Source organism: Oncorhynchus tshawytscha, linkage group LG10 (assembly GCF_018296145.1).
Source record: "Oncorhynchus tshawytscha isolate Ot180627B linkage group LG10, Otsh_v2.0, whole genome shotgun sequence".
NCBI lineage: Eukaryota > Metazoa > Chordata > Actinopteri > Salmoniformes > Salmonidae > Oncorhynchus > Oncorhynchus tshawytscha.
Genome location: NC_056438.1, coordinates 55,227,456 through 55,254,624, shown reverse-complemented (window position 1 = coordinate 55,254,624; position 27,169 = coordinate 55,227,456). Strand labels below are relative to the sequence as shown.

The following is a 27,169-nucleotide window of genomic DNA, read 5'->3' as shown; positions in this document are numbered from 1 at the left end:
AGGGTGACTGATGAGCAACCCTAGTTGCTAGCGGGAGTGGAAAGGGGTGGGAAACAGGGTTTCCTGGGTGGGGGGTTGGATGGAGACATGTTGGCTGGGTGGGGTTGGGGGAATGAGATGAGAGGTGGAGGCCCACCTCTTTTTTGTTTTGTTTTCCTGTTTACACTGAATTTATTTATCATGTATAATGAAACTCTGTATGTATTTCTTTCTGTTTCTTTTCTTCTTTTGAGCGGCAGCCTACAGGTACAGGTTTTATAAACTTATAATTTGAAATGGATAATGTACCTGTAACTTTCCCAACAAAAATGTAGCCACAAAAAAAAGGAATTACATTTACTGTAACGGGTGGACAAAAATGCCTACCTAAAAGCCACACCTCCAATCTTCTGATAGGCTGCCACCTTTACAATATATTATTAAAAAGGTTCGAAATGTAACCCCTCCCATCACATAAAGGTTATGTTTTGAATCTTTACTCATGGGTGCCTCAGATACCATTCATCAGAGGGGTTCCTCTGGAAACAGTTTGGAACTGGAAAGGTTCCCCATGTGGTACTTTTTAGAACCCCAAAAGGTTCTTCTAGGGTCTTTTACTACTTAGAGTAGATATGGATTCAGGTACAACCTGGAGCCTTTGAAAGGGCTCCATCAGCCCAGGGAAAACCAAAAGTATCTTTGGCAGTCACCTCTTATTTTCTCACTTTTGGCACAATAACTTCAAGTTTAAGTTGAAGACTTTCATTATGACGCCTTACTTTTTTTTATGTAGCGTAAATTTGACAATTTTATGCCGTTGCCAAGTTTGACAGAACTCACCAAAATCCTGCAAAAAATGGTTAAAGGCCCTGCTCCTGTCTCATATGCAAAATATTTAGTTCCAGCTCTGAGAGGTCAGGTGTCAGCTCTTTACTAGTTGTTAATTAATTAAAGGAAAAGTCAATGGTATCCACTCTTGGTGCTTTTGTATTTGGGTGTTGACGTCTGCAAATAGGAAGTTGCACCGTTGTTTATGATGATCTCATCTTGCGGATGCTACCTTTTAATAAGTGTTTCCTTTTTTTCCAGCCCTTTGGGGGAGATGGTTGGTGTGACACCATCAACAACAGGGCCTACTGCGAGTATGATGGAGGGGACTGCTGTCCATCCACCCTCTCAACCAGAAAGGTAAATTTACCTGTTTTCATCGTCACCCCCATACACCTCCTTAAATTGCCTGCTTTTTTTCTATGCTTCCATATGAGTCAGTCTACTGCAGTGCCGATGTTTTTCTCCCACATACTTGCTACTTTGCCTACTGTATATGCATACTGCCTATTCATTCCTGAGAATCTGCTGCAGCCAGCTAACTGGAGGTCATTCGACTCTCTCATGGTGGTAGCGCGGCCACTGCCGGTTCCCCCTTGAATGAGTAAGCTAAGCAACGGAGTGCCTGTCATAAATAAATCGCCTGCTAAATAGTATTTTATGAGGGGAAGGCCAGGTGTCTGTGGTCTTCTGTAACTGTAAAACACCAGTTAAACTATCAAGCTCTGAGAAAGTGAAATAAACCGTGAGCGACAGCATCCTGCCACTGTGGGTCCAGTGGAACTGTGGAACACTGGTGTTTATGCAGCCCATGGAAACTCCTCTGGTCTCCTGGGCACTTTGATTTGTAGAGTCTGGTTTTGGGTCCAAAGTCCAAGCTGGCAGCAGACTTGGACAGTAGACGAGAAGACGACTCAGTCCACTCGCTTCCAGTTTAAGCACAAACATTTCAATCTGTGTTTACAAAGGCAGCACAATTTTAATATTTGTTCCACTAATTGGTCTTTTGACCAATAAGATCAGCTCTGATAAAGATCTGATGTGAAAATATCTGATGTGATTGATCAAATGCGGCCTAATAAGTTCGATAAACCACAATGTGTTCTACATTTTTGTACAGTGCAAATCTTTCATTCAATTAATTCTTAAATAATTCTTAAATTGACACGACTTGTCTCTGAAACATATATTATTCCATTTTCAAAAGAGTTTATTGAAGTTGTGATAAACATTGGTTAGCAACTACTCAAAACTGCATACAAAACAGTCAAATTATTGGCTTTTGTTTGACGCAAGCAGGAAAAACATCCAGTCTCTGTTGTTCAGAAGTCATTAGAACAAAGCAAAGGCAGCAGGGTATGGCTTTGTCCGAAATTACACCCTATTCCCTACATATTGCAATATATCATGGCTCAACACAGCCTCCATCAGTGAACCAACATTAGGCTTAGGAGACACTTTGTTGCCAAACAAACATACTTTTAATGGGATCTGATGTTCTCTTCTTGACCTTCTGGAACAGTTGCTAAGTCTTCAATAAAACTATTACTTCCATTAATCATCAATGAAATAAAAGGTAGGCTAGCCTCTGCATTAACCTAGCTTAGTTCACATTTCTTGCAACAGAATGCTTTGCAGGGCATCTGAGTTTATTTTGCAACCTGTGGGGATGGCCTGCGTCCTAGACAAGACTTGGCAACCTATTGTTGATTCTTAACATGTGTTCATCCGTTCACCACTGTGGTGTATTCCCTCCCCCACTCAAGGTTTCTCACTGTTAAGTCCATGGTGAACTATTTGACATCACTCCTTTTATTAATCTCTTGGGAGACATTTGTTTGTCTTTGAAATTGTGAAGAAATAAAAAGTGTGTAGAGCTCAAATATATAATACCATGCAATACTATTAATGGCATAGATTATTGCATTGTTAAACATCTGCTATTACCTTGTAGATGTGTTGGTTCAATTGGAGAAATGACCCCTGGTTGTGATTTTATTGTCACTTGAGATTTGTTTCTAATCTCCTGGTTACTTGACTGATTGACAGGTCATTCAGTTTGGGGCCGACTGTGATCAGGATGAATGCACTTGCCGTGATCCAAATGCAGAGGAGAACAAGAGCAAAGCCAAATACTTGGAAGCAGGACTGCTATGAACGATGGAACGGGATAGGCCAAGGCTGGCTCACAATGAAACAACAAGATGAACTTCACCCCTGGTCATTATGTATTTCCAGTTTGTTTTCCTATTAGAGACCAATGAAGGCTATCTCTTTTAACCAAAAATAAAAACAGTGTTTCAAGATTGTAGCTTTTAGGATTTCAACACAATAAATAATCTGTAAAGACGACTAACTTGTAAAGAATAATATATTTGGGAAATGTCTAATGTCGCATGTAGATGTAGTTACGGAAGTCTACAGTATTTCAACATCATATCACATAATACACATGTAAGCATAAAATAGGTACCTAACTTAACACTTTATGCTTAGAGAGTTGTAAGATGTAGCAGTTTTCTCAAGAAATATTCGAAACAAATATTATACCTAAGTGTCGTCTTGTTCTGTGTGATACTATACTGTATTTTACTCTTGATATTGAATAAACTGTAACTTTGTCAGATGCTGATTTGATCTAACTTGTTTGTTTTTGGGTCTCCACACTCCTCTGAACATAAGGGAAACACATACAGTACTACCTGTATCTCTTGCCCGTAAGAATATACACTGAAAAACATGCAACAATTTCAAATCAAATCAAACTTTATTTGTCACATGAGCCAAATACAGTTAGGTTTAGACCTTACCGTGAAATGCTTACTTACAAGCCCTTAACCAACAGTGTAGTTCAAGAAAGAGTTAAGAAAATATACCAAATAAACAAAGCTATAAGGAAAAAATATTGAAATATATTAATTAGGCCCTAATCTATGGATTTCACATGACTGGAAATACAGATATGCATCTGTTGGTCACATATAACTTAGTAAAAAAAAAAGTAGGGACATGGATCAGAAAACCAGTCAGTATATGGTGTGACAGCCATTTGCCTCATGCAGTGTGACACATCTCCTTTGCATAAAGTTGATCTGACTGTTGATTGAGGCCTGTGGAATGTTGTCCCGAAGTTACTGCCTATGGAATGCTGTGTGAAGTTGCTGCATATTGGCAGGAACTGGAACACGATGTCGTAAATGTCGATCCAGAGTATCCCAAACATGCTCAATGGGTGACATGTCTGGTGAGTATGCAGGCCATGGAAGAACTGGGACATTTTCAGCTTACAGGAATTGTGTACAGATCCTTGCAACAAGGGGCGATGAATTATCATGCTGAAACATGAGATGATGGTGGTGAAGGAATGGCACGACAATGGGCCTCAGGATCTCATCACGGTATCTCTAAATTCAAATGACCATGGATAAAATGCAATTGTTTTTGATATCTGTAGCTTATGCCTGCCCATACCACAACCCCACTTCCACCATGGGGCACTCGGTTTATAACATTGACATCAGCAAACCACTTGCCCACATGACGCCATACACACTGTCTGCTATCTGGACGCGGCAGGGTAGACTAGTGGTTAGAGCGTTGGACTAGTAACCGGAAGGTTGCAAGTTCAAACCCCCGAACTGACAAGGTACAAATCTGTCATTCTGCTCCTGAACAGGGGGCAGAATGACGGCCACTGTTCCTAGGCCGTCATTGAAAATAAGAATTTGTTCTTAACTGACTTGCCTAGTTAACTAAAGGTCAAATAAAAAATATCTGTCCTGTACAGTTGAAACTAGGATTCAGCCATAAAGAGCACACTTCTCCAGTGTGCCAATAGCCATCGGAGGTGAGCATTTGCCCACTGAAGTTGGTTATGACGTCAAACTGCAGTCAGGTCAAAACCCTAGTGAGGATGACAAACCTGTAGAGACGGTTTCTGTGCAGAAATTCTTTGGTTGTGCAAACCGACAGTTTCAGCAGCTGTACGGATGGCTCGTTTCAGACCATAATGCAGGTGAAGTCAGATGTGGAGGTCCTGGGCTGCCGTGGTTACACATGGTCTGAAGTTATGAGGCATGCTGCCAAATTCTCTAAAATGACGATGGAGGCGTCTTATGGTAGAGAAATTAACATTCAATTCTCTGGCAACAGCTCTAGTGGACATTCCTGCATGCCAATTGCATGCCAATTGCACTCTCCCTCAAAACTTCTGTGGTATTGTGTTGTGTGACAAAACTGCACATTTAAGAGTGGCCTTTTATTGTCCCCAGGACAATGATCATGCGGTTTAATGATCATGCGGTTTAATAAGCTTCTTGATATGCCACACCTATCAGGTGGATGGGATTATTTTGGCAAAGGAGAAATGCTTCACTAATAGGGATTAAACAAATTTGTGCACAAAATTTGAGAGAAGCTTTTTTTGCTTATGGATCATTTCTGGGATCTTTTATTTCAGCTCATGAAACATGGGACCAACACTTTACATGTTGCATTTACATGTCTTTAGGCATTGTAATGTTGTTTATACCATCATGTGTGAGGCTCTACAATCCATGAGAAACATTCCCATCAGTTTTACATTGACTTGAGTTAACTGACTAAAAAGGAACAAGGCCTAGAAGTGGTGACTGATAAGGTAACTTTTTTTCCAGAATGTCCAACAATCCACATTTGATAATATATTCTTTATTATTTTTTGAAATAGCAAAGATCAAAGTTAAAAAGGGAACATTAGATTATCCACATAAACTACTATATCTAACATGCAGATTTTTGTTGTTTTCATCAGCTTATGTTGTGTATGGTAACAATTCTGAATCACTTCTGATGGATAATTAATTTTGTTAAGCATTTTAATCTGTCCATTTTTTCTAATCCACTTCATTGTATTGAATAAACAAACCTCTCCAAAATGAATATACATATAACAACTATACATAATGAATGCTCACACCTCTCGTGCAAATTGCACAAAAAGAAACATACCAATGGCTTTCTCATAATGCAAGATATCCTTACAGCTGATGTCCACTGTTATCAATGTTATAATACAAATCATGTGTAATACAATATTTACAGAAGCAAACCACTGTTCTGTGCTGTTATTTAATGCACTGGTGAACCTATGAAAATATCTACAAGCATTGGTTTTCAAGTCTATGTTATGGGGACAACTACTGCATTAAGGAATGTGTTAGGAGCCCCAAAAAATGTATTCAAGAAAACAGTCAGTATTTGGTTGATATTAATTGCAAGTGTGTGCTGCTTTGAAATGCTATTGTAGTAAATGTATGAACAATTATTCTAATAAAAGAAAAGTATCAAACACTGGCATGTTAGTTGAGTTTGTGTTTTTACAGTATCAACAACACCTGTTGCACATGTATATTCTTAAGACACATACAGTATGACAGGATTAGATCTATAAACATACTACAGATAAACAATATAAAACATTGATTTTCTGTTATCTTTCATTTTGTAATAGAAATACTGATTCAAAGATAGCCATTTGATTTCAGAATAATTAGGAATTTATTGATGTAGCAAATACTGTCATTTGGGTTTGGCAACTTTAAACATTTAAGGCTCTATCAGTCTGTAAAGCTGAAGCATTACGCAATAGAATGTAAAGATAATTTCCAATATGCAGTGTTTACCATGAATGCAGTCTACGCTAAAGCAGGAACAACGCCTTTAAATTACAATCACTCTGTAAAGCTGTACTTCCGCAATGCGGATTCAATAGAGCCCTTAGAGACTAAAACCAAGTCAAACTGTACATGAACTCCCAAACTTCTGAAATTTACCACAAATTCATATACTGCCTATCTCCATACATGTACAACAGCTTAAATATGAATTTATACTTGAATACTACATTCAACATGTTAAATAACTGAATCTTCGCCATCATAATATATACATTTTGGGGATGGGATTGTTGGTGCAACTTCCAAATTTCCCAAAAGTCATGAAAAGTGCTGTCTAAATGCAGTAAAGCATTACTGTTATACCTTGCTCTAGTAATTGTTGAAATAAACCCTATTTGCTTCTCAAATACACCCTACCTTGAAATCAGGTTCCTATAACTGTAAATATGGGTTAGAACATACAATATTTGAAAAGCAGACATGACGATAACCCCAAAAGCACACTTCCAACTCCTCAAGAACCATTATTTGTTGTGTGAAGTTCAACGTTCTTTGGGCTCCCCATAATCATTGTACATGACTGGCAGGTTCTGTTCGTCGCAGGCCTTTCGCACATCCTGACCCAGGTCCACCCAGTTGAGACCAAAGGCCTTGGTGTCTGTGTAGCGGCAGGACAGGTACTTGAGGGACATCCTGCGCAGGCCAATCTTGGGCTCCTGGAGAAGACCCCTGCACCAGCCACTCAGGTCATCCAGCTGGGAGAGAATCAGACCAGCTTTCCTGCAAAGGAACACAATACAACACTCCTCAGCAAACAACGTATGTAGTATTGAATGGAAGGCTATGGTCCATTGCACCTGCCACAGTGATCCACAGTATAGACATGATATGTACAGGTGTCTATAACATGGATAACTATTGGTAATCATGACATACTGATTCTTAAACTAACTGCCCAGGGTTGCCAGATTTCTATGAAATATGACCTATAATTACTTACAGTATCACATTTAAGTAAGTATTCAGACCCTTTACTGAGTACTTTGTTGAAGCACTTTTGGCAGTGATTACAGCCTCAAGCCTTCTTGGGTATGATGCTGCAAGCTTGTACACCTGTATTTGGGGAGTTTCTCTCATTCTTCTCTGCAGATCCTCTCAAGGTATGTCAGGTTGGATGGAGAGCGTTGCTGCACAGCTATTTTCAGGTCTCTCCAGAGATGTTCGATCTGGTTCAAGTCCAGGCTCTGGCTGGGCCACTCAAGAAAATTCAGAAACTTGCTCCGAAGCCACTCCTGCCTTGTCTTGACTGTGTGCTTAGGGTCGTTGTCTTGTTGGAAGGTGAACCTTCATCCCAGTCTGAGGTCCTGAGCCCTCTGGAGCAGGTTTTCATCAAGGATCTCTCTGTACTTTGCACGGTTCATCTTTCGATCATGACTAGTCTCCCAGTCCTTGCCATTGAAAAACATCCCCACAGCATGAAGCTGTTACCACCATGCTTCACCGTAGAGATGGTGCAAGGTTTCCTCCAGACGTGACGCTTGGCATTCAGACCAAAGAGTTCAATCTTGGTTTCATCAGACCAGAGAATCTTGTTTATCATGGTGCCTTTTGCCAAACTCCAAGCGGGCTGTCATGTGCCATTTACTGAGGAGTGGCTTCCGTCTGGCCACTCTACCATAAAGCCCTGATTGGTGGAGTGCTGCAAAGATGTTTTTCCATCTGGAAGGTTCTCCCATCACCACAGAGGAACTCTGTCAGAGTGACCATTGGGTTGTTGGTCAACGCCCTGACCAAGGTCCTTCTCCCCCGATTGCTCAGGTTGGCCAGGCAGCCAGCTCTAGGAAGAGTCTTGGTGGTTTCAAACTTCTTCCATTTAAGAATGGAGGACACTATGTTCTTGGGGACATTCAATGCTGCAGACATTTTTTGGTACCCTTCCCCAGATCATTGCCTCGACACAAATCTGTCTCGGAGCTCTACGGACAATTTCTTCGTCCTCATGGCTTGGTTTTTGTTCTGACACACACTGTCAACTGTGGGACCATATATAGACAGGTGTGTGCCTTCCTAAATCATGTCCAATCAATTGAATATACCACAGGTGGACTCCAATAAAGTTGTAGAAACATCAAGGATCTTGAGCTCAATTTTGAGTCTCATACCAAAGGGTCTGAATACTTATGTAAATAAGGTATGTTTTATATTTTTTTATAAATTTGCCAAAATTTCTAAAAATCTGTTTTTGCTTTGTCATTATGGGATATCGTGTGTAGATTGATGAGGAAATAGTTTTATTTAATCCATTGTAGAATAAGGCTGTAACAAAGCAAAATGTGGAAAAAGTCCAGGGTTCTGAATACTTTCTGAAGGCACTGTAGGCAAGGCCTTCACACAAAATAAAATGTCTTAATGCCCTTTCAAATTTGTTGATCTCGATTTCTTGTAGAATTTTGCTCAAAAGTACAAGAAGAAAAAGTAAGATTGATGGAAATACTTAATACATAAAATATGGACCTCTGTCTGGATTGAGGTAAGATTTTAGTATTTGGTGTTCTCACCTTAAATGATACAAGTCAAACGTTGGATAGAGCGGGTCACTCATAAATCACACGTTGCGGTGGCCTCACCATTGTTTTTACACTACATCATAATACGACAGACTCTAAATCCACCTCTTCCCTTCAGAAGGAGACTGGGCATGAGGTGGAATAAATAATTCTTAGGTCAATACTTGACTGTTATTCATCCATTTCATAACCTGTACAGGGTCTACCCATGTTCAGATAGTGATGACGTTGAAAGTGATGAAGCTGTCTCCAGGATAAGTGGCTAACAGAAACAGCAACTGATGGAAAGAGTGCCTGATTCCTCAGACATGGCTTCACCTCACTCATTGGCCAAACCAGGACCACCAAACTGTAATGTAAAGAGTGAGACGTTTTTGTCGACCCACAATACATTTTTGTTATTAATTTAAAAAAAACATTTTAATAATGTCATCCCTCCCAACTCCTACATTCAAAGCATTCCTAAGATTATGTTCCACAGAATCCAATGTTTTCAGACATACCTCTTAACTTGCTAATCATTGTTTTGTTGTTAGACCAGGCACAAGGTGTAATGAGGACAGCTTCTTCATGTGCTTTAAGTGTCAGGAGGTGAGACTTTCCAAACAAGGACACTATCACTGTTTCATGAACATACTGTAATGGAGTGTCATATTTCCAGGTATTTGCATTCAATAGGTGAAAGCTGTGCTTGTAATGTTAAGCATCCTCATAATTTAGATTTTGTATTCCAAACCAGGGGCCAGTTTTTTTTATTACATACACCAGATAGATGCATTGCAATGTGTTGTTTTACAGGGTTACATAGAAGTACGGCACCCCGTGAGCAAAATAAGTGTCTTGCTCAAGGGTACATCAACAGATTTTTCATATTGTCGGCTCAGGCATTCGAACCAGCAACCTTTTGGTTACTGGCCCAACGGTCTAACTGCGAGGCTACTGTACCTGCCGCCCTGAATACTGGATACCCAGTACGTTTACATAGAGAAACTAAGCAACATCCCATTTGCAGATGATAGTCAAATAGGGCAGAACAACAGCTTAAATACTCACAACGTATTATCTGCAGAGAACTCTTGATTAAAGAATATAAATGGTACTTTAACGATGTCAAAATTTAAAGACATATTAAGTCATTATAAAATAATCGGTATCTGTGTAGTAGAGGTGCTGTCATTTATATAATTTTTCTAAATGTATTTATGTTTCTAATATCTTGCCACATTTCAGTGGTTTAAGGAATTTAGATGTTTATTTGCTTAAAACAAAAATCTTGCGGTTTGTTATGCTTTAATTTTTCAAGAAAAGGTTTTGGGCTCCAAATAGCAACGGTTGTCACCATAAATCCCAGCATGTATAGAAGTGGAAAATGGCCTCACATTTCCAGGGTACATTTTGGAGCTCTCCCACTCTGCCAGGGCCCCTATTTCAAATCTCCTTGACTCTACTGCTTTTCACTGGTCGGAGAGGAAACAATCAGCTGCATTCCTCAGACGGCCAGTCACAGAGACCAGGGACTGGTTCAAAAGAGCATCAATGATGCTAGGAAACCACCACTATGATGAGTCTGTCTCTGTGTTACACATTGTTATACAATCCGATAAGTTTATTGTCCATGTACATGGAAATCCAATATGAATGCACGCAATTTCATGTCTTGCATGCAAGTAAACTGTTGGACTTTCATGGTATAGTACATGTATTGTTGTCCATAACTAACAACCAGATATGGAGTATATTTGTTGTTAGGACAGTCCAGTCCTCATCTGCAAATTGAGATAATGGAAGAGTAATTGTGGTAGAATAATGTCTGAGGAAAATCCCTATATCTTCTAAACAGTCTTGATTAAATTAGACCCTTTTTAACCAAAAAATGTTAAATCACAAAAACATGAGCTCCACTTATCATGTCATCAACAGAAATCCAACCATAACAATACTTAGCATCGCAGGAAATTGCCTGATTAGGATGTGTCATAAAAATAACTGTCAGTTATTGGGCTGTACAGGAAAGGAGACAGAGGGGGAGTGAAATGTTCAAGATAGGATTTTCTCCTACCAAGCCAACATCTATCATTTCTAAGTCAACAACCAGCCCCATACCTTTAGTAATGGGTAGTCCTGTAGCGATGACAAGATCAGGACACGGAGAGAAGTGTCGGGCTCGGGAGACAGACTTTGTACGTTTATGTTTGGCATGAACATCACGCGATGTTGCAGGAAAAAGCAACAAAAATGTTCTCTGACAGGGGCCAACCTAACTTGTCAGTGAGATATGATATGTACAAAAGCTGGGAGAGGAATATTTCCCCTGCTTTATAAAGATAGATCCATTTATTTTAACATATGGTTTACTCTGCTGAAACAAGTTTTAATTTAGTCAGGGGCAGAGTGGGTGACTATTATCTGTATTTTGACTAGCTAATGAAAATTGCATTTACAATGGTTCACATTGTTTGTGACAGGGAAACCCCAGTGAATTTGAGGATTTCATAACAAGGAATGTCATTTCTGGAGACAAGCCCAGGTACAGGCGATGTTGTCGGCTTCGTATTGTTGTGTGTGGAAGGGAGCATCTCATTGCTTTGATCCAAGCGGTAAATTGTTCCCTTCAGAAATGGTAGAGAGTACAGAACAAGTAAACAAGTGATGGGGGTTCTCCAACAACGCTACAAGGGCAGTGCACCCAACACATAAGGTCCAATGCAAAGCATGTCTTTTCAAATGATTCTCATTTACATTTAAGAATATATTACAAATACATCTCTTCAATAATGCCTATGACACATTTCCTGAGACAGCAGGCTTACACAATCACAACACATTAGAACAACATGGAAAATCCTGGCCAACATGCTAACAAGCTAATAGTCTTACAGTATGACGTAAGTAAAAAGGTAGCCACCCTCCGTAACACTATAACGGTGTTTAGCAAGATACTGTCCAATCGATTACTAGGTTAATCTAAACCCATGTTTATAGTCTCCGACACCTCACCTCAAATGCACTTACTTTGGTTTCATCTAATGTCAGTGCATTCTTGATGTGAATCGTCCCTCTGAAAATGTGGGGCTGTTAATGTAAGTGTATTTTAATTGAACACTTCAGAAGCAAACCAATTACATCAACCCTTCTAATATGGGCTCAATATGGTATTGAAAACAACCTTTAATTTGAAGCTAAGGCCCCGATTTGTAATCTCGGAGTCAAAGACGTCTTAATCAGTTTCACCTGCTTCACCGTGCATCTACAGGCAACTGTACGTAGACATTTTATATCAGACACATGGCTCTGTTTCTAAAACATTTAGCTATAATTTCACATTATACAGTGGCTTGCGAAAGTATTCACCCCCTTGGCATATTTCCTATTTTGTTGCCTTATAACCTGGGTGGTTTGTATCATTTGAAGATGCAAAATATGTTTAATTGTGAAACAAACAAGAAATAAGACAAAATAACAGAACTTGAGCGTGCATAACTATTCACCCCCCCAAAGTCAATACTTTGTAGAGCCACCTTTTGCAGCAATTACAGCTGCAAGTCTGTTTGGGTATGTTTCTATAAGCTTGGCACATTTAGCCACTGGGATTTTTGCCCATTCTTCAAGGCAAAATTGCTCCAGCTACTTCAAGTTGGATGGGTTCTGCTGGGGTACAGCAATCTTTAAGTCATACCACAGATTCTCAATTGGATTGAGGTCTGGGCTTTAACTAGGCCATTCCAAGACATTTAAATGTTTCCCCTTAAACCACTCAAGTGTTGCATTAGCAGTATGCTTAGGGTCATTGTCCTGCTGGAAGGTGAGCCTCCGACCAATTCTCAAATCTTTGGAAGACTGAAACAGGTTTCCCTCAAGCCATGTTCCTTGTATTTAGCATCATTAATCATTCTTTCAATTCTGAGAAGTTTCTCAGTCCCTGCCGATGAAAAACATCCTCACAGCATGATGCTGCCACCACCATGCTTCACTGTGGGGATGGTGTTCTCAGAGTGATGAGAGGTGTTGGGTTTGCGCCAGACATAGCATTTTCCTTCATTTTAGTCTCATCTGACCAGAGTACCTTCTTTCCTATGTTTGGGGAGTCTCCCACATGCCTTTTGGCAAACACCAAATGTGTTTGCTTATGTTTTTGGCCACACTTCCGTAAAGCCCAGCTCTGGATTGTATGACTTAGTGGTCCAATGGACAGATACTCCAGTCTCCGCTGTGGAGCTTTGCAGCTCCTTCAGGGTTATCTTTGGTCTCCTTGTTGCCTCTCTGATTAATGTCCTCCTTGCCTGGTCTGTGAGTTTTGGTTGGCGGCCCTCTCGTGGCAGGTTTGTTGTGGTGCCATATTCTTTCCACGTTTTAATAATGGATTTAATGCAGCTCCTTGGGATGTTCAAAGTTAAGGATCTTTTTTATAACCCAACCCTGATCTGTACTTCTCCACAACTTTGTTCCTGACCTGTTTGGAGAGCTCCTTGGCCTTCATAGTGCCGCTTGCTTGGTGGTCCTCCTTGCTTAGTGGTGTTGCAGACTCTTGGGCCTTTCAGAACAGGTGTACACTGAGATCATGTGACAGATCATGTGACACTTAAGATTGCACACAGGTGGACTTTATAACTAATTATGTGACTTCTGAAGGTACTTGGTTGCACCAGATCTTATTTAGGGGCTTCATAGCAAAGGGCGTGAATACACATGCACGCACTATTTTTTTAAACAAGTTATTTTTTTCATTTCACTTCATCAATTTGGACTATTTTGTGTATGTCCATTACATGAAATCCAAATAAAAATCTATTTAAATTACAGGTTGTTATGAAACAAAATAGGAAAAACGCCAAGAGGGGTGAATACTTTTGCAAGGCACTGTAGTAATGTACATGCACTGAGCAACCAGTAAGGGGTTAGGGGGCCTTCCTGCTTGTGGTAAATGGACAGAGATTTCAAAGGTAGAATTTGCTCCAATCAGTTTGAATGAATTTACACTTTACCTAATTTACACAAACTACGTCTACAATCAAACCCTGTACTTGGAATCTACTATAAACCAGTCTGTGTTTGAAACACAACGAACACAAGTTTCACCACCCAGGTGTGGATGGATTGTGACGCTACTAGACAGTTGGTTGGGCAGTAGTTGTGCTTTCCTAACCAATATGCCTTGATATTCTTGGACAAAGAGAGAGAGAAACAGAGACAGAGTATAGATACCTAGGCCCCAGTTCATCCTCGCATCTCCAGGTGAACTCTCCGAAGCTCTCATAACGCTGGTTGTAGTGGTAGAGCACACGGTGCAGGGTGGGAGAGCCCAGATCCATCAGCGTATTGTAGGCCGTCTGCTGCTCCTTGCCACTTGTGTAACCATTGAACAGGTTGTAGATCTTGTCTGCAATCTCTGTAACAACACAAATCTAATCTCAGTACTGTATGTGGAGACAAGACACGTGCGTCTACACGTTTTCAGATTAGTAACTACTGTTAGAATAGTAGTCTGAAAACCAAGATACAGATACTGAAAGTGTCCATCCATGCATGAGAATGCCCACCTTGTGCTTTGACATCATCCACAGCAGGGCAGGGGGTCTTGATGGTGACCTCACTTGGGCTGGAGCGACGGCCTGTGTTGTCCACTGCCCAGAGCCTAAACCTGTAGACCAACACATATAACTAGTGTTTGTTCATTGCAATGGGAGTGCATGCTACTCCAATAATACAGTGTGTGCAACTGCTAGTTTTTCAGGCTGTGAAAAGACAAATGAAAATGACCCTGAATGAAGTGGTGGATATTTAATATATTCAATTATATTGTGACAAAATCATTACATTTTCTGATTGACTGTTGTAATGCAATATAACTTGCTAATAAAATTCTGACAATAGGCTACATTTATAAAGTAAGTGCAACCACTTGTTAACATTTACTTGAATTACAGCGCCATCTAGTGTAAGGAAACATTAACAACTACCACCTGCAGAGGTGCAGTGCCAAGTGAAAGGCTACACTCCCCTTGCAAAGTCTTCACATTTGCTGCCTAAGTGAATACATTGTCTGTCGGCCCTGCATTAAAGACCATAATTGGTTAAAGAAAATTGTGATAAAAAAAATATATACCAGTTTCATTTAAGGACCAACAAATTGACAGCCGTGCCATATAGACTGCAAAATATTTGGGAAGAGATTTCTGACGTACCGATTCCATGGCACACGGTTTATGAAAAGACACACAAAACGACGCCGGATTCAAAAGCTATTCTTTTTCAATTAAATTATTATACAAAATTCTTGCAAACAATAGAATGCTATTTATATGGGGGATACAACCTTCCCAGTTCTTCAGATTTTGCTGCAAAGAGGCAGAATCATTAGATAATTTGTTATCACTACTGGGCGATCTGAAAAGTCATAGTCAATCGATCAATAATATAATACTTTTAGCTAAATGTTTATTTTCAATTTACAACCTGTAGGAACAAATGGAAATAGAAAGGTTCGGGAAATGTTGTGAAACATCACAGAACAGTTGAAAAATAAATGGCAAATAGAAATCCAATGTGGATGGTGTTAAGAGATTGATGGGAGGGTTTGAATGGAGCTGAAGGCTGGGACTAATAACTAATAACAAGATAACTAATGTAAAACATGCTGTGTTTGTAAAACACACAGGTCAATAACTTTTTTTGAAAAGAGCACAGCATGAAAGACATGGCAAATCAAACTGGAAGAACATCATACATATGGGAGAGGTTGAGGGTAGAGGAAGGACAAGAGTTAAAAACAAAAAATACAATTGTAAAATAGACTGTTTTAAAAATGTTTTTTATGTACATACAGTTGAAGTCAGAAGTTTACATACACCTTGGACAAATACATTTAAACTCGGTTTTTCACAATTCCTGAAGTTTAATCCAAGTAAGAATTCCCCGTCTTAGGTCAGTTAGGATCACCACTTTATTTTAAGAATGTGAAATGCCAGAGTAATACTAGAGAATGATTTATTTCAGCATTTATTTCTTTCATCAAATTCCCACTTAGTCAGAAGTTAACATACACTCAATCAGTATTTGGTAGCATTGCCTTTAAATTGGGTCAACGTTTCAGTTTGCCTTCCACAAGCTTCCCACAATAAATTGGGTAAAGTTTGGCCCATTCGTCCTGACAGAGCTTGTGTAACTGAGTCAGGTTTGTAGGCCTCCTTGCTCGCACATGCTTTGTCAGTTTATAAAACACTCAATTAGTATGTGGTAGCATTGCCTTTAAATTGTTCTATAGGATTGAGGTCAGGGCTGTGTGATGGCCACTCCAATACCTTGACTTTATTGTCCTTAGGCCATTCTGCCACAACTGTGGAAGTATGCTTGGGGTCATTGTCCATTTGGAAGACCTATTTGCGACTAATCTTTAACTTCCTGACTGATGTCTTGAGACGTTGCTTCAATATATCCACATAACTTTCCTACCTCATTATGCCATCTACTTTGTGAAGTGCACCAGTCCCTCCTGCAGCAAAGCACCCCCACAACATGATGCTGCCACCCCAGTGCTTGTGGAGTGCTACACAATTTTGTTTTAGGTCTTGGCTGATTTCTTTTGATTTTCCCATGATGTCAAGCAAAGAGGCACATAGTTTGACAGTAGGCCTTGAAATACATCCACAGGTACACCTCCAATTGACTCGAATTATGTCAATTAGCCTACCAGAAGCTTCTAAAGCCATAATTTTCTTGAATTTTCCAAGCTGTTTAAAGGCACAGTCAACTTAGTGTATGTAAACTTCTGACCCACTGGAATTGTGGTAGTGAATTATAAGTGAAATAATCTGTCTGAAAACAATTGTTGGAAAAATTACTTGTATCATGCACAAAGTAGATGTCCTAACTGACATGCCAAAACTATAGTTTGGGAACAAGAAATTTGTGGAGCGGCTGAAAAACAAGTTTTAATGACTCCAACCTTGTTTTTCAACCACTCCACAAATTTCTTGTTAACAAACCATAGTTTTGGCAAGCCGGTTAGGACATCTACTTAGTTCTTCCAACAAGGTAACATGCCTGAAGGTAACACGTTCATCTGTACAAACAATAGTACGCAAGTATAAACACCATGGGACCACGCAGCCGTCATACCGCTCAGGAAGGAGATGCGTTCTGTCTCCTAGAGTTGAATGTACTTTGGTGCGAAAAGTGCAAATCAATCACAGAACAACAGCAAAGGACCTTGTGAAGATGCTGGAGGAAACATGTACAAAAGTGTCTATATCCACAGTAAAACAAGTCCTATATCGACATAACCTGAAAGGCCGCTCAGCAAGGAAGAAGCCACTGCTCCAAAACCGCCATAAAAAGCCAGACTATGGTTTGCAACTGCACATGGGGACAAAGATCATACTTTTTTGGAGAAATAGAACTGTTTGGCCGTAATGACCATTTTTATGTTTGTAGGAAAAAGGGGGAGGCTTGCAAGCCGAAGAACACCATCTCAAGCACGGGGGTGGCAGCATCATGTTGTGGGGGTGCTTTGCTGCAAGAGGGACTGGTGCACTTCACAAAATAGATGGTAACATGTGGAAGGAAATTATGTGGATATATTGAAGCAACATCTCAAGACATCAGGATGTTAAAGCTTGGTCACAAATGGGTCTTCCAAATGGACAATGACCACAACCATACTGCCAAAGTTGTGGCAAAATGGCTTAAGGACAACAAAGTCAAGGTATTGGAGTGCCATCAAACCCCTGACCTCAATCCTATAGAAAATTTGTTGGCAGAACTGAAAAAGCATGTGCGAGCAAGGAGGCCTATAAACCTGACTCAGTTACACCAGCTCTATCAGGAGGAGGAAAAAAAATCACCCAACTTATTGTGGGAAGCTTGTGGAAGGCTACCTGAAACGTTTGACCCAAGTTAAACAATTTAAAGGCAATGCTACCAAATACTAATTGAGTGTATGTAAACTTCTGACCCACTGGGAATGTGATGAAAGAAATAAATGCTGAAATAATTCATTCTCTCTACTATTATTCTGACACTTTCACATTCTTTAAATAAAGTGGTGATCCTAACTGACCGAAGACAGGGACTTTTTACTAGGATTAAAAGACAGGAATTGTGAAAAACTGAGTTTAAATGTATTTCGTCAACGTCAACAAAACTAAGGAGATGATTGTGGACTTCAGGAAACAGCAGAGGGAACACCCCCCTATCCACATCAATGGAACAGTAGTGGAGAGGGTAGCAAGTTTTAAGTTCCTCGGCATACACATCACAGACAAACTGAATTGGTCCACTCACACAGACAGCATCGTGAAGAAGGCGCAGCAGCGCCTCTTCAACCTCAGGAGGCTGAAGAAATTCGGCTTGTCACCAAAAGCACTCACAAACTTCTACAGATGCACAATCGAGAGCATCCTGGCGGGCTGTATCACCGCCTGGTACGGCAACTGCTCCGCCCTCAACCGTAAGGCTCTCCAGAGGGTAGTGAGGTCTGCACAACGCATCACCGGGGGCAAACTACCTGCCCTCCAGGACACCTACACCACCCGATGTTAAAGGAAGGCCATAAAGATCATCAAGGACATCAACCACCCGAGCCACTGCCTGTTCACCCCGCTATCATCCAGAAGGCGAGGTCAGTACAGGTGCATCAAAGCTGTGACCGAGAGACTGAAAAACAGCTTCTATCTCAAGGCCATCAGACTGTTAAACAGCCACCACTAACATTGAGTGGCTGCTGCCAACACACTGACACTGACTCAACTCCAGCCACTTTAATAATGGGAATTGATGGGAAATGATGTAAATATATCACTAGCCACTTTAAACAATGTTACCTTATATAATGTTACTTACCCTACATTATTCATCTCATATGCATACGTATATACTGTACTCTATATCATCGACTGTATCCTTATGTAATACATGTATCACTAGCCACTTTAACTATGCCACTTTGTTTACATACTCATCTCATATGTATATACTGTACTCGATACCATCTACTGTATCTTGCCTATGCTGCTCTGTACCATCACTCATTCATATATCCTTATGTACATATTCTTTATCCCCTTACACTGTGTATAAGACAGTAGTTTTGGAATTGTTAGTTAGATTACTCGTTGGTTATTACTGCATTGTCGGAACTAGAAGCACAAGCATTTCGCTACACTCGCATTAACATCTGCTAACCATGTGTATGTGACAAATAAAATTTGATTTGATTTGATTTGATTTGGCTAAGGTGTATGTAAACTTCCGACTTCAACTGTAAGTCAATTGCATTCCCGTCTGTCAGTTCTCTCTCTCTCCACGTCTTTCACCCTCATTATGTCACTCTCCATCCCCTCTCTTTCTACCTCTATTCTTTAATCCTCATCTCTATCTCTCTCTCTTTACCTCTCTACCTCTTTATACCCCTCTTCTTTCTCCCAATGATAATGTTTACCAGAAATGTGGAGTGAATACAATGTTGTTGATCCTCTGTATTGAAAGAGACAAGGTTTTAATATTGCTGTCCTTCAATGATTCTGAACCAAATTTAACGTGCATTCGCATCTGCTTTGCTTGCTCTTTGGGGTTTTAGGCTGGTATATGTACACCGCTTTGTGACATGTTGCCCTAAGAGTTGAGAATCTTATTCAAAATGATTCACAGCTGTAAGGGCTGCCAAAGGTCCTTCCACCAAGTATTAACTCCCGAGTGGCGCAGTGGTCTATTGCACTGCATCTCAGTGCTTGAGGTGTCACAACAGACAATCTGGTTTGAATCAAGGCTGTAACCCGACCGGCCGTGATTGGGAGTCCCATATGGTGGTGCACAATTGACCCAGCGTTGTCTGGATTTGGCCAGTGTCATTTTTTCAGCGGCAGGGACTGGTAGACTAGTCAGGATAGAGGAAAAGATGACCGGAGCTAAGTACAGAGAGATACTTGATACCTGCTCCAGAACACTCAGGACCTCAGACTGGGGTAAAGGTTCATCTTCCAACAGGACAACAACCCTAAGCACACAGCCAAGACAACACAGTAGGAGCTTCGGGACAAGTCTCTGAATGTCCTTGAGTGGTCCAGCCAGAGCCCAAACTAGATCCTCTCTGGAGAGACCTGAAAATAGCTGTGCAGCAACACTCCCCACCCAACCTGATAGAGCTTGAGAGGACCAGGAGAGAAATATGGTAGAAACTCCCCAAATGCAGGTTTGCCAAGCTTGTAGAGTCATACCCAAGAAGACTCAATCGCTGCCAAATATTATTCAACCAAGGACTGAGTAAAGGGTAAATTGTAAAAAATGTTTGTCAGTGTGTGGATTGATGAGGCGAAAAAAACGATAACACATTTTTGAATAAAGGCTGTAAAGTAACAAAATGTGGAAAAAGTTAAGGGGTCTTAATACTTCCTGAATGCACCGTACAATACATCTTGACCAATAAGACACTGAGGTAGGTTACTGTTTGGTCTCAAGACAATAAGCGAACTTAAGTTTTGTGAAATTCAGTTTCCTTTTTGGAACGTAAAGAGCTGAAATTGCATTTTTGAATTACCAAAGCTGAACCTGATATATTTTGTGATAAAGTTCAGATATTCTGAAGAAATAATTAAGTGCTTTGCTAACTGTACAGCACAGGCATAGAGAAATTCAATGAATAAAGGAAACATTTGGAAAATAACTGAAGACACCTGTAACAACTTAGATGAATAGCCTGCCAACAAGGAAACTGACCAGAAGCAAAATTATGTAAAGATTTGTATTTGTATATGTATTTATTAAGGATCCCCATTCCTGGGGTCCAGCAACATTAAGACAGTTACACATTTGTATTATTACAGGACATTACATTTCATAACACTTTCCACAACACATTAAGTGTGGCATGTCATTAGTAAAGATTGGAGAAAGTAAGTGCCTAGACAGCTGCCCTGGGGAATTCCATCTGGATTATGTTGGAGAGGCTGCCATTAAAGAACACCATCTGTGTTCTGTTAGACAGGTAACTCTTTATCCACAATATAGCAGGGGATGTAACGCAATAACACATTTTTCCATCAGCAGACTATGATCGATAATGTCAAAAGCCTCACTGAAGTCTAACAAAACATCTCCCACAATCTTTTTATCACCAATTTCTCAGCCATGTGTGTAAGCACCGTGCTTGTTGAATGTCCATCCTTGTAAGCGTGCTGAAAGTCTGTTGTCAATTTGTTTACAGTAAAATAGCATTGTATCTGGTCAAACACTATTTTTTCTAAAAGTGTACTGAGGGTTGGTAACAGGCTGATTGGTCAGCTATTTGAGCCAGTAAAGAGGGCTTTACTTTTCTTGGCTAGCGGAATTACTTTTGCTTCCCTCCAGGCCTGAGGGCACGCACACACTAGTAGGCTTAGATTGAAGAAATGGCAAATTGAAGTGGCAATATCAGCTGCTATTATTCTCAGTATTCTTCCATCCAAGTTGTCAGACCCTGGTGGCTTGTCTTTTTTTCACCGCTTCCAGACACACTTTACAGAATTCTTTTTTTTTTTAATACCTTTATTTAACTAGGCAAGTCAGTTAAGAACAAATTCTTATTTTCAATGACGGCCTATGAACAGTGGGTTAACTGCCTTGTTCAGGGGTAGAGCGACAGATTTGTACCTTGTCAGCTCGGGGATTTCAACGTGCAACCTTTTGGTTACTAGTCCAACGCTCTAACCACTAGGCTACCCTGCCGCCCCAATGCTTGCCTTTCGTAATTTGAGCTGTTATAGCATGGCCATGTGTAGTGTCAGCATTTGTTGCTGGTATGTCATGCATAAGTTTCCAAATCTTGCCAATGAAAAAATCATTAAAGTAATTGGCAATATAAGTGGGTTTTGTGATGAATGAGCCATCTGAATCAATGAATGATGGATCTGACTTTGCCTTTTGCTCATGGTGTAATGGACCGTAGTTGATCCCTGATCCGTACAGATCAGCCCCCACCGTTCGGCACGCATGTAAACCGTGGATCAATTGCAAAGTTTAACCATCAAAGTGTGAAATACATTTTTTCTGCTGCTGTTACTTTTTGAAGTAATAATTCCCTAAATCTCGATGCAGAGTTGCAGTGAAAAGATAAAGACAAGACAGATGTGTCCTGTGTTTACTCCAAAGCCTTAAGCTTGACTTGATTATGTGAAGAATGCAGTTGTTTGTACTGTCCACGTGAACGGGGCATGTTGAATCCCAACAAATCAATCCTGGATGCTCGCGTTGCAAAAAGCAAGGACCAAAGAGCAGTGACAGCCAAGGCTAGCAGAGGAGGTGAAGAACTGGAAAAGCCTCCCGCTTCATTTAAGTCTCACAAATGGGAGCATTTTGGCTTCCCTGTCAAATATTATGACGAAAGAAGGGTTGTGGACAACACCGTTACGTTGTGTAGGCATTGTGCCATAAGAAGGCCGAATGATCATGGAAAAACATCGAGCATGGCCACATTTTTAAAGTGTCATCACCCTGGAGTGTCAGAGAGACAACTTCTTTACCTCTTAAGCCGACCCCCTACTTTTTCGAACATTCTGTTAAAAATCGCGCAACATTTTGGCGTCCTGCTACTCATGCCAGGAATATAGTATATGCATATGATTAGTATGTGTGGATAGAAAACACTCAGACGTTCCTAAAACTGTTTAAATCACGGCTGTGACTATAACAGAACGTCTGTTTCATCGAAAAGCGCAGGAAAATCTGATCACTGGAGATGGAAAAAAATATCCATGCGCTACTTCAACCCATTGTTAAAGGTGAACCGTATTAAATGAGGCCGAGGTTGCAGTACCTACAGCTTCCACAGGATGTATAGAGTCTTCTAATTTGATTCTGATTTGATTCTTGGTAGATCCGACCAAAGGGAACCGATTCCCTCCGACCACCAACTTGATGCATCGGCTCAGTGTTTTTCCGGACATTTTTTCCAGACGACCAGCTATCGAATTTACATCGCCTCCTGATGATTTTTATAGCTTATTAACGTGTAGTAATACCTAAAGTTGCATTAGAAAGGTATTTCGAAGTGTTTTGTGAAAGTTTATCGTCGACTTTTTAACTTTAAAAAAATGACGTTACGTTATGAAACGCTATTTTTTTCCGTTTATCACACAGTTTTCATAGATCGATATCTAGGCTATATATGGACCGATTTAATCGAAAAAAAGACCCAGTATTGATTATGGGACATCAAGGAGTGCCAAGAAAGAAGATGGTCAAAGGTAATGAATGTTTTATATTTTATTGTGCGGTTTGTGTAGCGCCGACTATGCTAATTCTTTTGTTTACATCCCCTACGGGTCTTTTGGGGTGTTACATGCTATCAGATAATAGCTTCTCATGCTTTCACCGAAAAGCATTTTAAAAATCTGACTTGGTGCCTGGATTCACAACGAGTGTAGCTTTAATTCAATACCAAGCATGTGTATTTTAATGAACGTTTGCGTTTTAACTAATACTATTAGCGTTTAGCGTAGCGCATTTGCATTTCCAGAGCTCTAGTTGGGACGTCTGCGTCTCAAGTAGGATCAAGAGGTTTTAAGCAGCCCTTTGCTAAAGCCATCACCAAATTTATTGAGATGTGTATCACTGCAGACATGAGGCCATAGTCTGTTGTGGAAAACAAAGGGTTTAAAATTATGGTGAAAGTGCTTGAGCCATGCTCGCGCACCCGATCTTAATGAACAGGAAAATATCAAAATTAAGCACTGAAACTGCACCGTCTGTGTCCATGATCCTACCTCTGAAAACAAGGATTCTACAATCCATGGCCCCAAGTGAGGAAGACAGCATCATCACTAGAGATGTCTCACCTAGACCCTGCCCTACGCCGGAGGACAAACAGTGATCTCACAACTGAGATTGTGGCCACTGAAGAGGTAAAAAAATTAATATGAGTGAATTACTTAAATAATAAATATACTGTCTAATCTTAGTCTATTCTATTGCTATTAGAATCCTCAATTTTTGATTTGGAATAATAATGGCTTTTATTAAATGTTATTGCCACAATTATTGTTCGATGAAATATGAAAATAAATAATTCGTTTAATAGATAATGTCATTTTTTCTGCAGGGTCAAGCCACAGAGCCGACAGGAGCAGACTCAGAGGCATCTCCTCCACAAAATAATTTGGCCATGAAGGAGCTTTTCGGAGAGACCTTTGCGAGCAAGGACACAGGAAAACATTTGCCAACACCATCAAAGAGGAGGCGGCATCCTACAAGCCAACAAGCAGCATTCCAATGGATGGTGGTCCACTGGCATGGTGGAAAAGCAATGAGTAAATACCCTCACATTGCCATTGATGGCAAGATGCTACCTGGCTGTAGCAATTTTTTCATTCACTATTGTTCAAAGTAAGACTGTATCATGCCTCATATTGCAATTTAATTTAATTGAGAATGTAATATTTTATTTTTATACTTTATTTAAACATTGAAAAGTTCCTTGCTTTAAGTGTTATTTCAGTAATAAATGGAAAGCAAAGTTATATTTGTCTCATTTCTTTCTTTGCTGATCCAAAAAATTATCCGATCCGTGACTCAAAACTGTGATCCGATCCGTACCATGAGTTTTGCGATTTGTTGCACCACTACTTTCTGCCCAGCATTTCATTTAAGGGACCAAATTCGGTCTCAATGACCAATTTCCAAGGGAGATAAACAAACGTAAGAGACTGTATCTGGTACAAAGACAACAAAGGGAGAATGGTAAGCGTGCCTTTATCATTGTGGACAAACTCTTTATAGATGGACAGCTATTCCAAGACAGCTCCATAAAACCGTGGCTGTACTAAATTCTACAGGGACTTCTGGTTACGAAAAAAAGAAGGTATGGGAACTGTAAAAATATCTGAACATTATGAAGTGGATATGAACACAAACGTACTCAATTACATGCTTGCTTACACATACGGACTTATACATACACACACACACTTGATCTCGCTCTCTTCTCTCACTTTTCTCTCTCTATTGTTGAGAACTGTTTTATAATTTAATGTGTTTATTGTTTGTCTATCTTTTGTATGTATTTGTCTACAAGTTTATATACTGTATGTAAGGGGTGAAATAAGTATAGCCAGTTATAACTAATGGTTTAGCAGATTATAAAAAAGAAGGTCAGTCTTTACATCACTAAAAGAAAAGGAATATAACATATACTGTTTACAGGAAACTCACACCACATCCTTAGATTAAATTGCATGGAAAAAGGAATGGGGTGGTGAAATAATTTTCTGTCATGGACAAAGGAACTCAAAGGGTGTGATGATATTAATTAACAAAAATTTGGACCTGAATGTGCAAATAGTCAGGAATGATTCACAAGGAAAGTAGATCCTTTTGAATATGAAAGTGGACTAAAGAGATTTGGCTCATTATTCTATATGGTTCAAATCAGGATGATCCACACTTCTTCGAAAACATTTGTACCAATTTATTGAACTTAAGGGCAACAAATGACCTAATCATTATGGTAGGACTATAACAGTGTTAAGTACCTCAATGGACCGTAAAGGTAATTGCTCTACAAACTATCACCGTGCCCTTAAGGAAATCACAAATATTATGGACACATTGTGGATATTTGGAGACTAAAAAAACCCGACCTAGTGAGATATACATGGAGGAGACTTAATCAAGCTAGTTGTCTTGACTACTTTCTTGTCTCTTTCTCTCTTGAATCAAAAGTTTAAAATGTTTTAATAGGAGACAGAATGCGATCGGATCATCATCTAATCTAACTCCTATAGATTTTCCACATGGACGGGGATATTAGAAATGTAATCAAAGTTTACTGGAGGACAACTTATTTTTAACTAAGACAAAATAATTTATAACTGAAATTTTCCAGTATAATATAAGTTCAGAAAATCCCCTTATTGTTTGGGATACCTTTAAATGTACCTTCAGGGGTCATTCAATTCAATATTCATCAATAATAAAAAAATCTGTTTCTGTCTAAAGAGACAAGACTAACAAGGGAAATCCATGAACTAATAGTACAGGTAGATAGCAATAAATATGATACAAAATAAGTTAGAGGAAAAACAAAAATAACTTGAGGAACTTATTCAAGAACGATCTAATGTAATCTATTACAAAAATAAAGCAAACTGGATGGAATATGGAGAAAAATGCACAAAATTCTCCCTGAATCGCCAATACAGGAACGCTAACAAAAATTATTTGCAGAAACTCATTACTGAAGACGGATTCATCTATGATTCTCCGGATGATATTCTAAAAGAGGAAGCAAATTATTTCAGGTAGATGATCTCTTTTCCATCTCATCCTTTTCCACAGAATGAAGATTATGGAAAGGAATTAATTCCAAATAATATAAAAAATGGAAATTTAACAAATGTACAGAAAGATCATTGCGAAGGCCAAATTACAGAGGAACAACTGAAGCTATTAAATCTTTTCAGTCTGGAAAAACCCCAGGGTTTGATGGCATACCAGTAGAGATATAGCAAATATTTTTTGATATACTAAAAGCTCCATTGTTAGATTGTTTTAACTACTCCTATAGAAATGGTAGTCTGTCAGGTACTAAGCAGGAAGATCTGATTTCTCTATTATTAAAACAAGACCGATGGCAAATATAAAGACCCATTCTATCTAAAAAAAACTGGAGGCCCCTTACACTTCAAAGTTGTGATGCAAAAATACTAGCAAAATGCATAGCACTCAGAATTAAAAGGGTTTTACCGGTATTGTTCATCCTGATCAGACAGTTTTTTTTTACATGGACGATACATTGAGATAATATATGACAACTACTAGAAATAATAGTAATAATAATCATGAAACGCATGAGAAGCCAGGAATGGTGTTTATAGCCGATTTTGAAAAGGCAGTTGCTAAACTAGGAATGGATTATATTTATAAATAACTGGATTTTTCAATTTTGTTAATTTTCTTATAAAATGGGTAAAAATAATGTATAGCAACACCAGGTGCAAAATAGTAAATAATGGCTACTTCTCACGGAGTTTTGAATTGTCAAGAAGAGTTAAACAAGGGTGTCCCGCAGTCACCATACCTATTTGTTATGGCCATCGAAATGCTAGCTATTAAAATCAGATCCAATAACAACATTAAGAGCATTAGAAATCCAAGGCTGAAAAACAAAAAGGT

At 39.5% G+C, this 27,169-nt stretch overlaps 2 protein-coding genes across 8 annotated transcripts in view; one reads left to right on the top strand and one right to left on the bottom strand.

Annotated features, from left to right (window-relative positions):
• Positions 1-3,432, top strand: part of LOC112259607 (pappalysin-2) — an 89,851-nt gene extending 86,419 nt beyond the window's left edge. Inside the window, exons 22-23 of the mRNA XM_042328773.1 lie at positions 1,069-1,167; positions 2,857-3,432. Coding sequence (XP_042184707.1) covers positions 1,069-1,167; positions 2,857-2,964 — 207 coding nt within the window. The 3' untranslated portion in view covers positions 2,965-3,432. The remainder of the gene's footprint in view (positions 1-1,068; positions 1,168-2,856) is intronic.
• A 1,805-nt stretch (positions 3,433-5,237) lies between these two features.
• The window catches only part of LOC112260455 (astrotactin-1), a 268,710-nt gene continuing 246,778 nt past the window's right edge, over positions 5,238-27,169 (bottom strand). For all 7 annotated transcript variants that reach the window (XM_024435582.2, XM_024435584.2, XM_024435583.2 and 4 more), the window contains 3 exons: positions 14,569-14,669; positions 14,234-14,417; positions 5,238-7,244 (listed from right to left, as the gene is read on the bottom strand). In XM_024435582.2, coding sequence (XP_024291350.1) covers positions 7,007-7,244; positions 14,234-14,417; positions 14,569-14,669 — 523 coding nt within the window. In that variant the 3' untranslated portion in view covers positions 5,238-7,006. The remainder of the gene's footprint in view (positions 7,245-14,233; positions 14,418-14,568; positions 14,670-27,169) is intronic.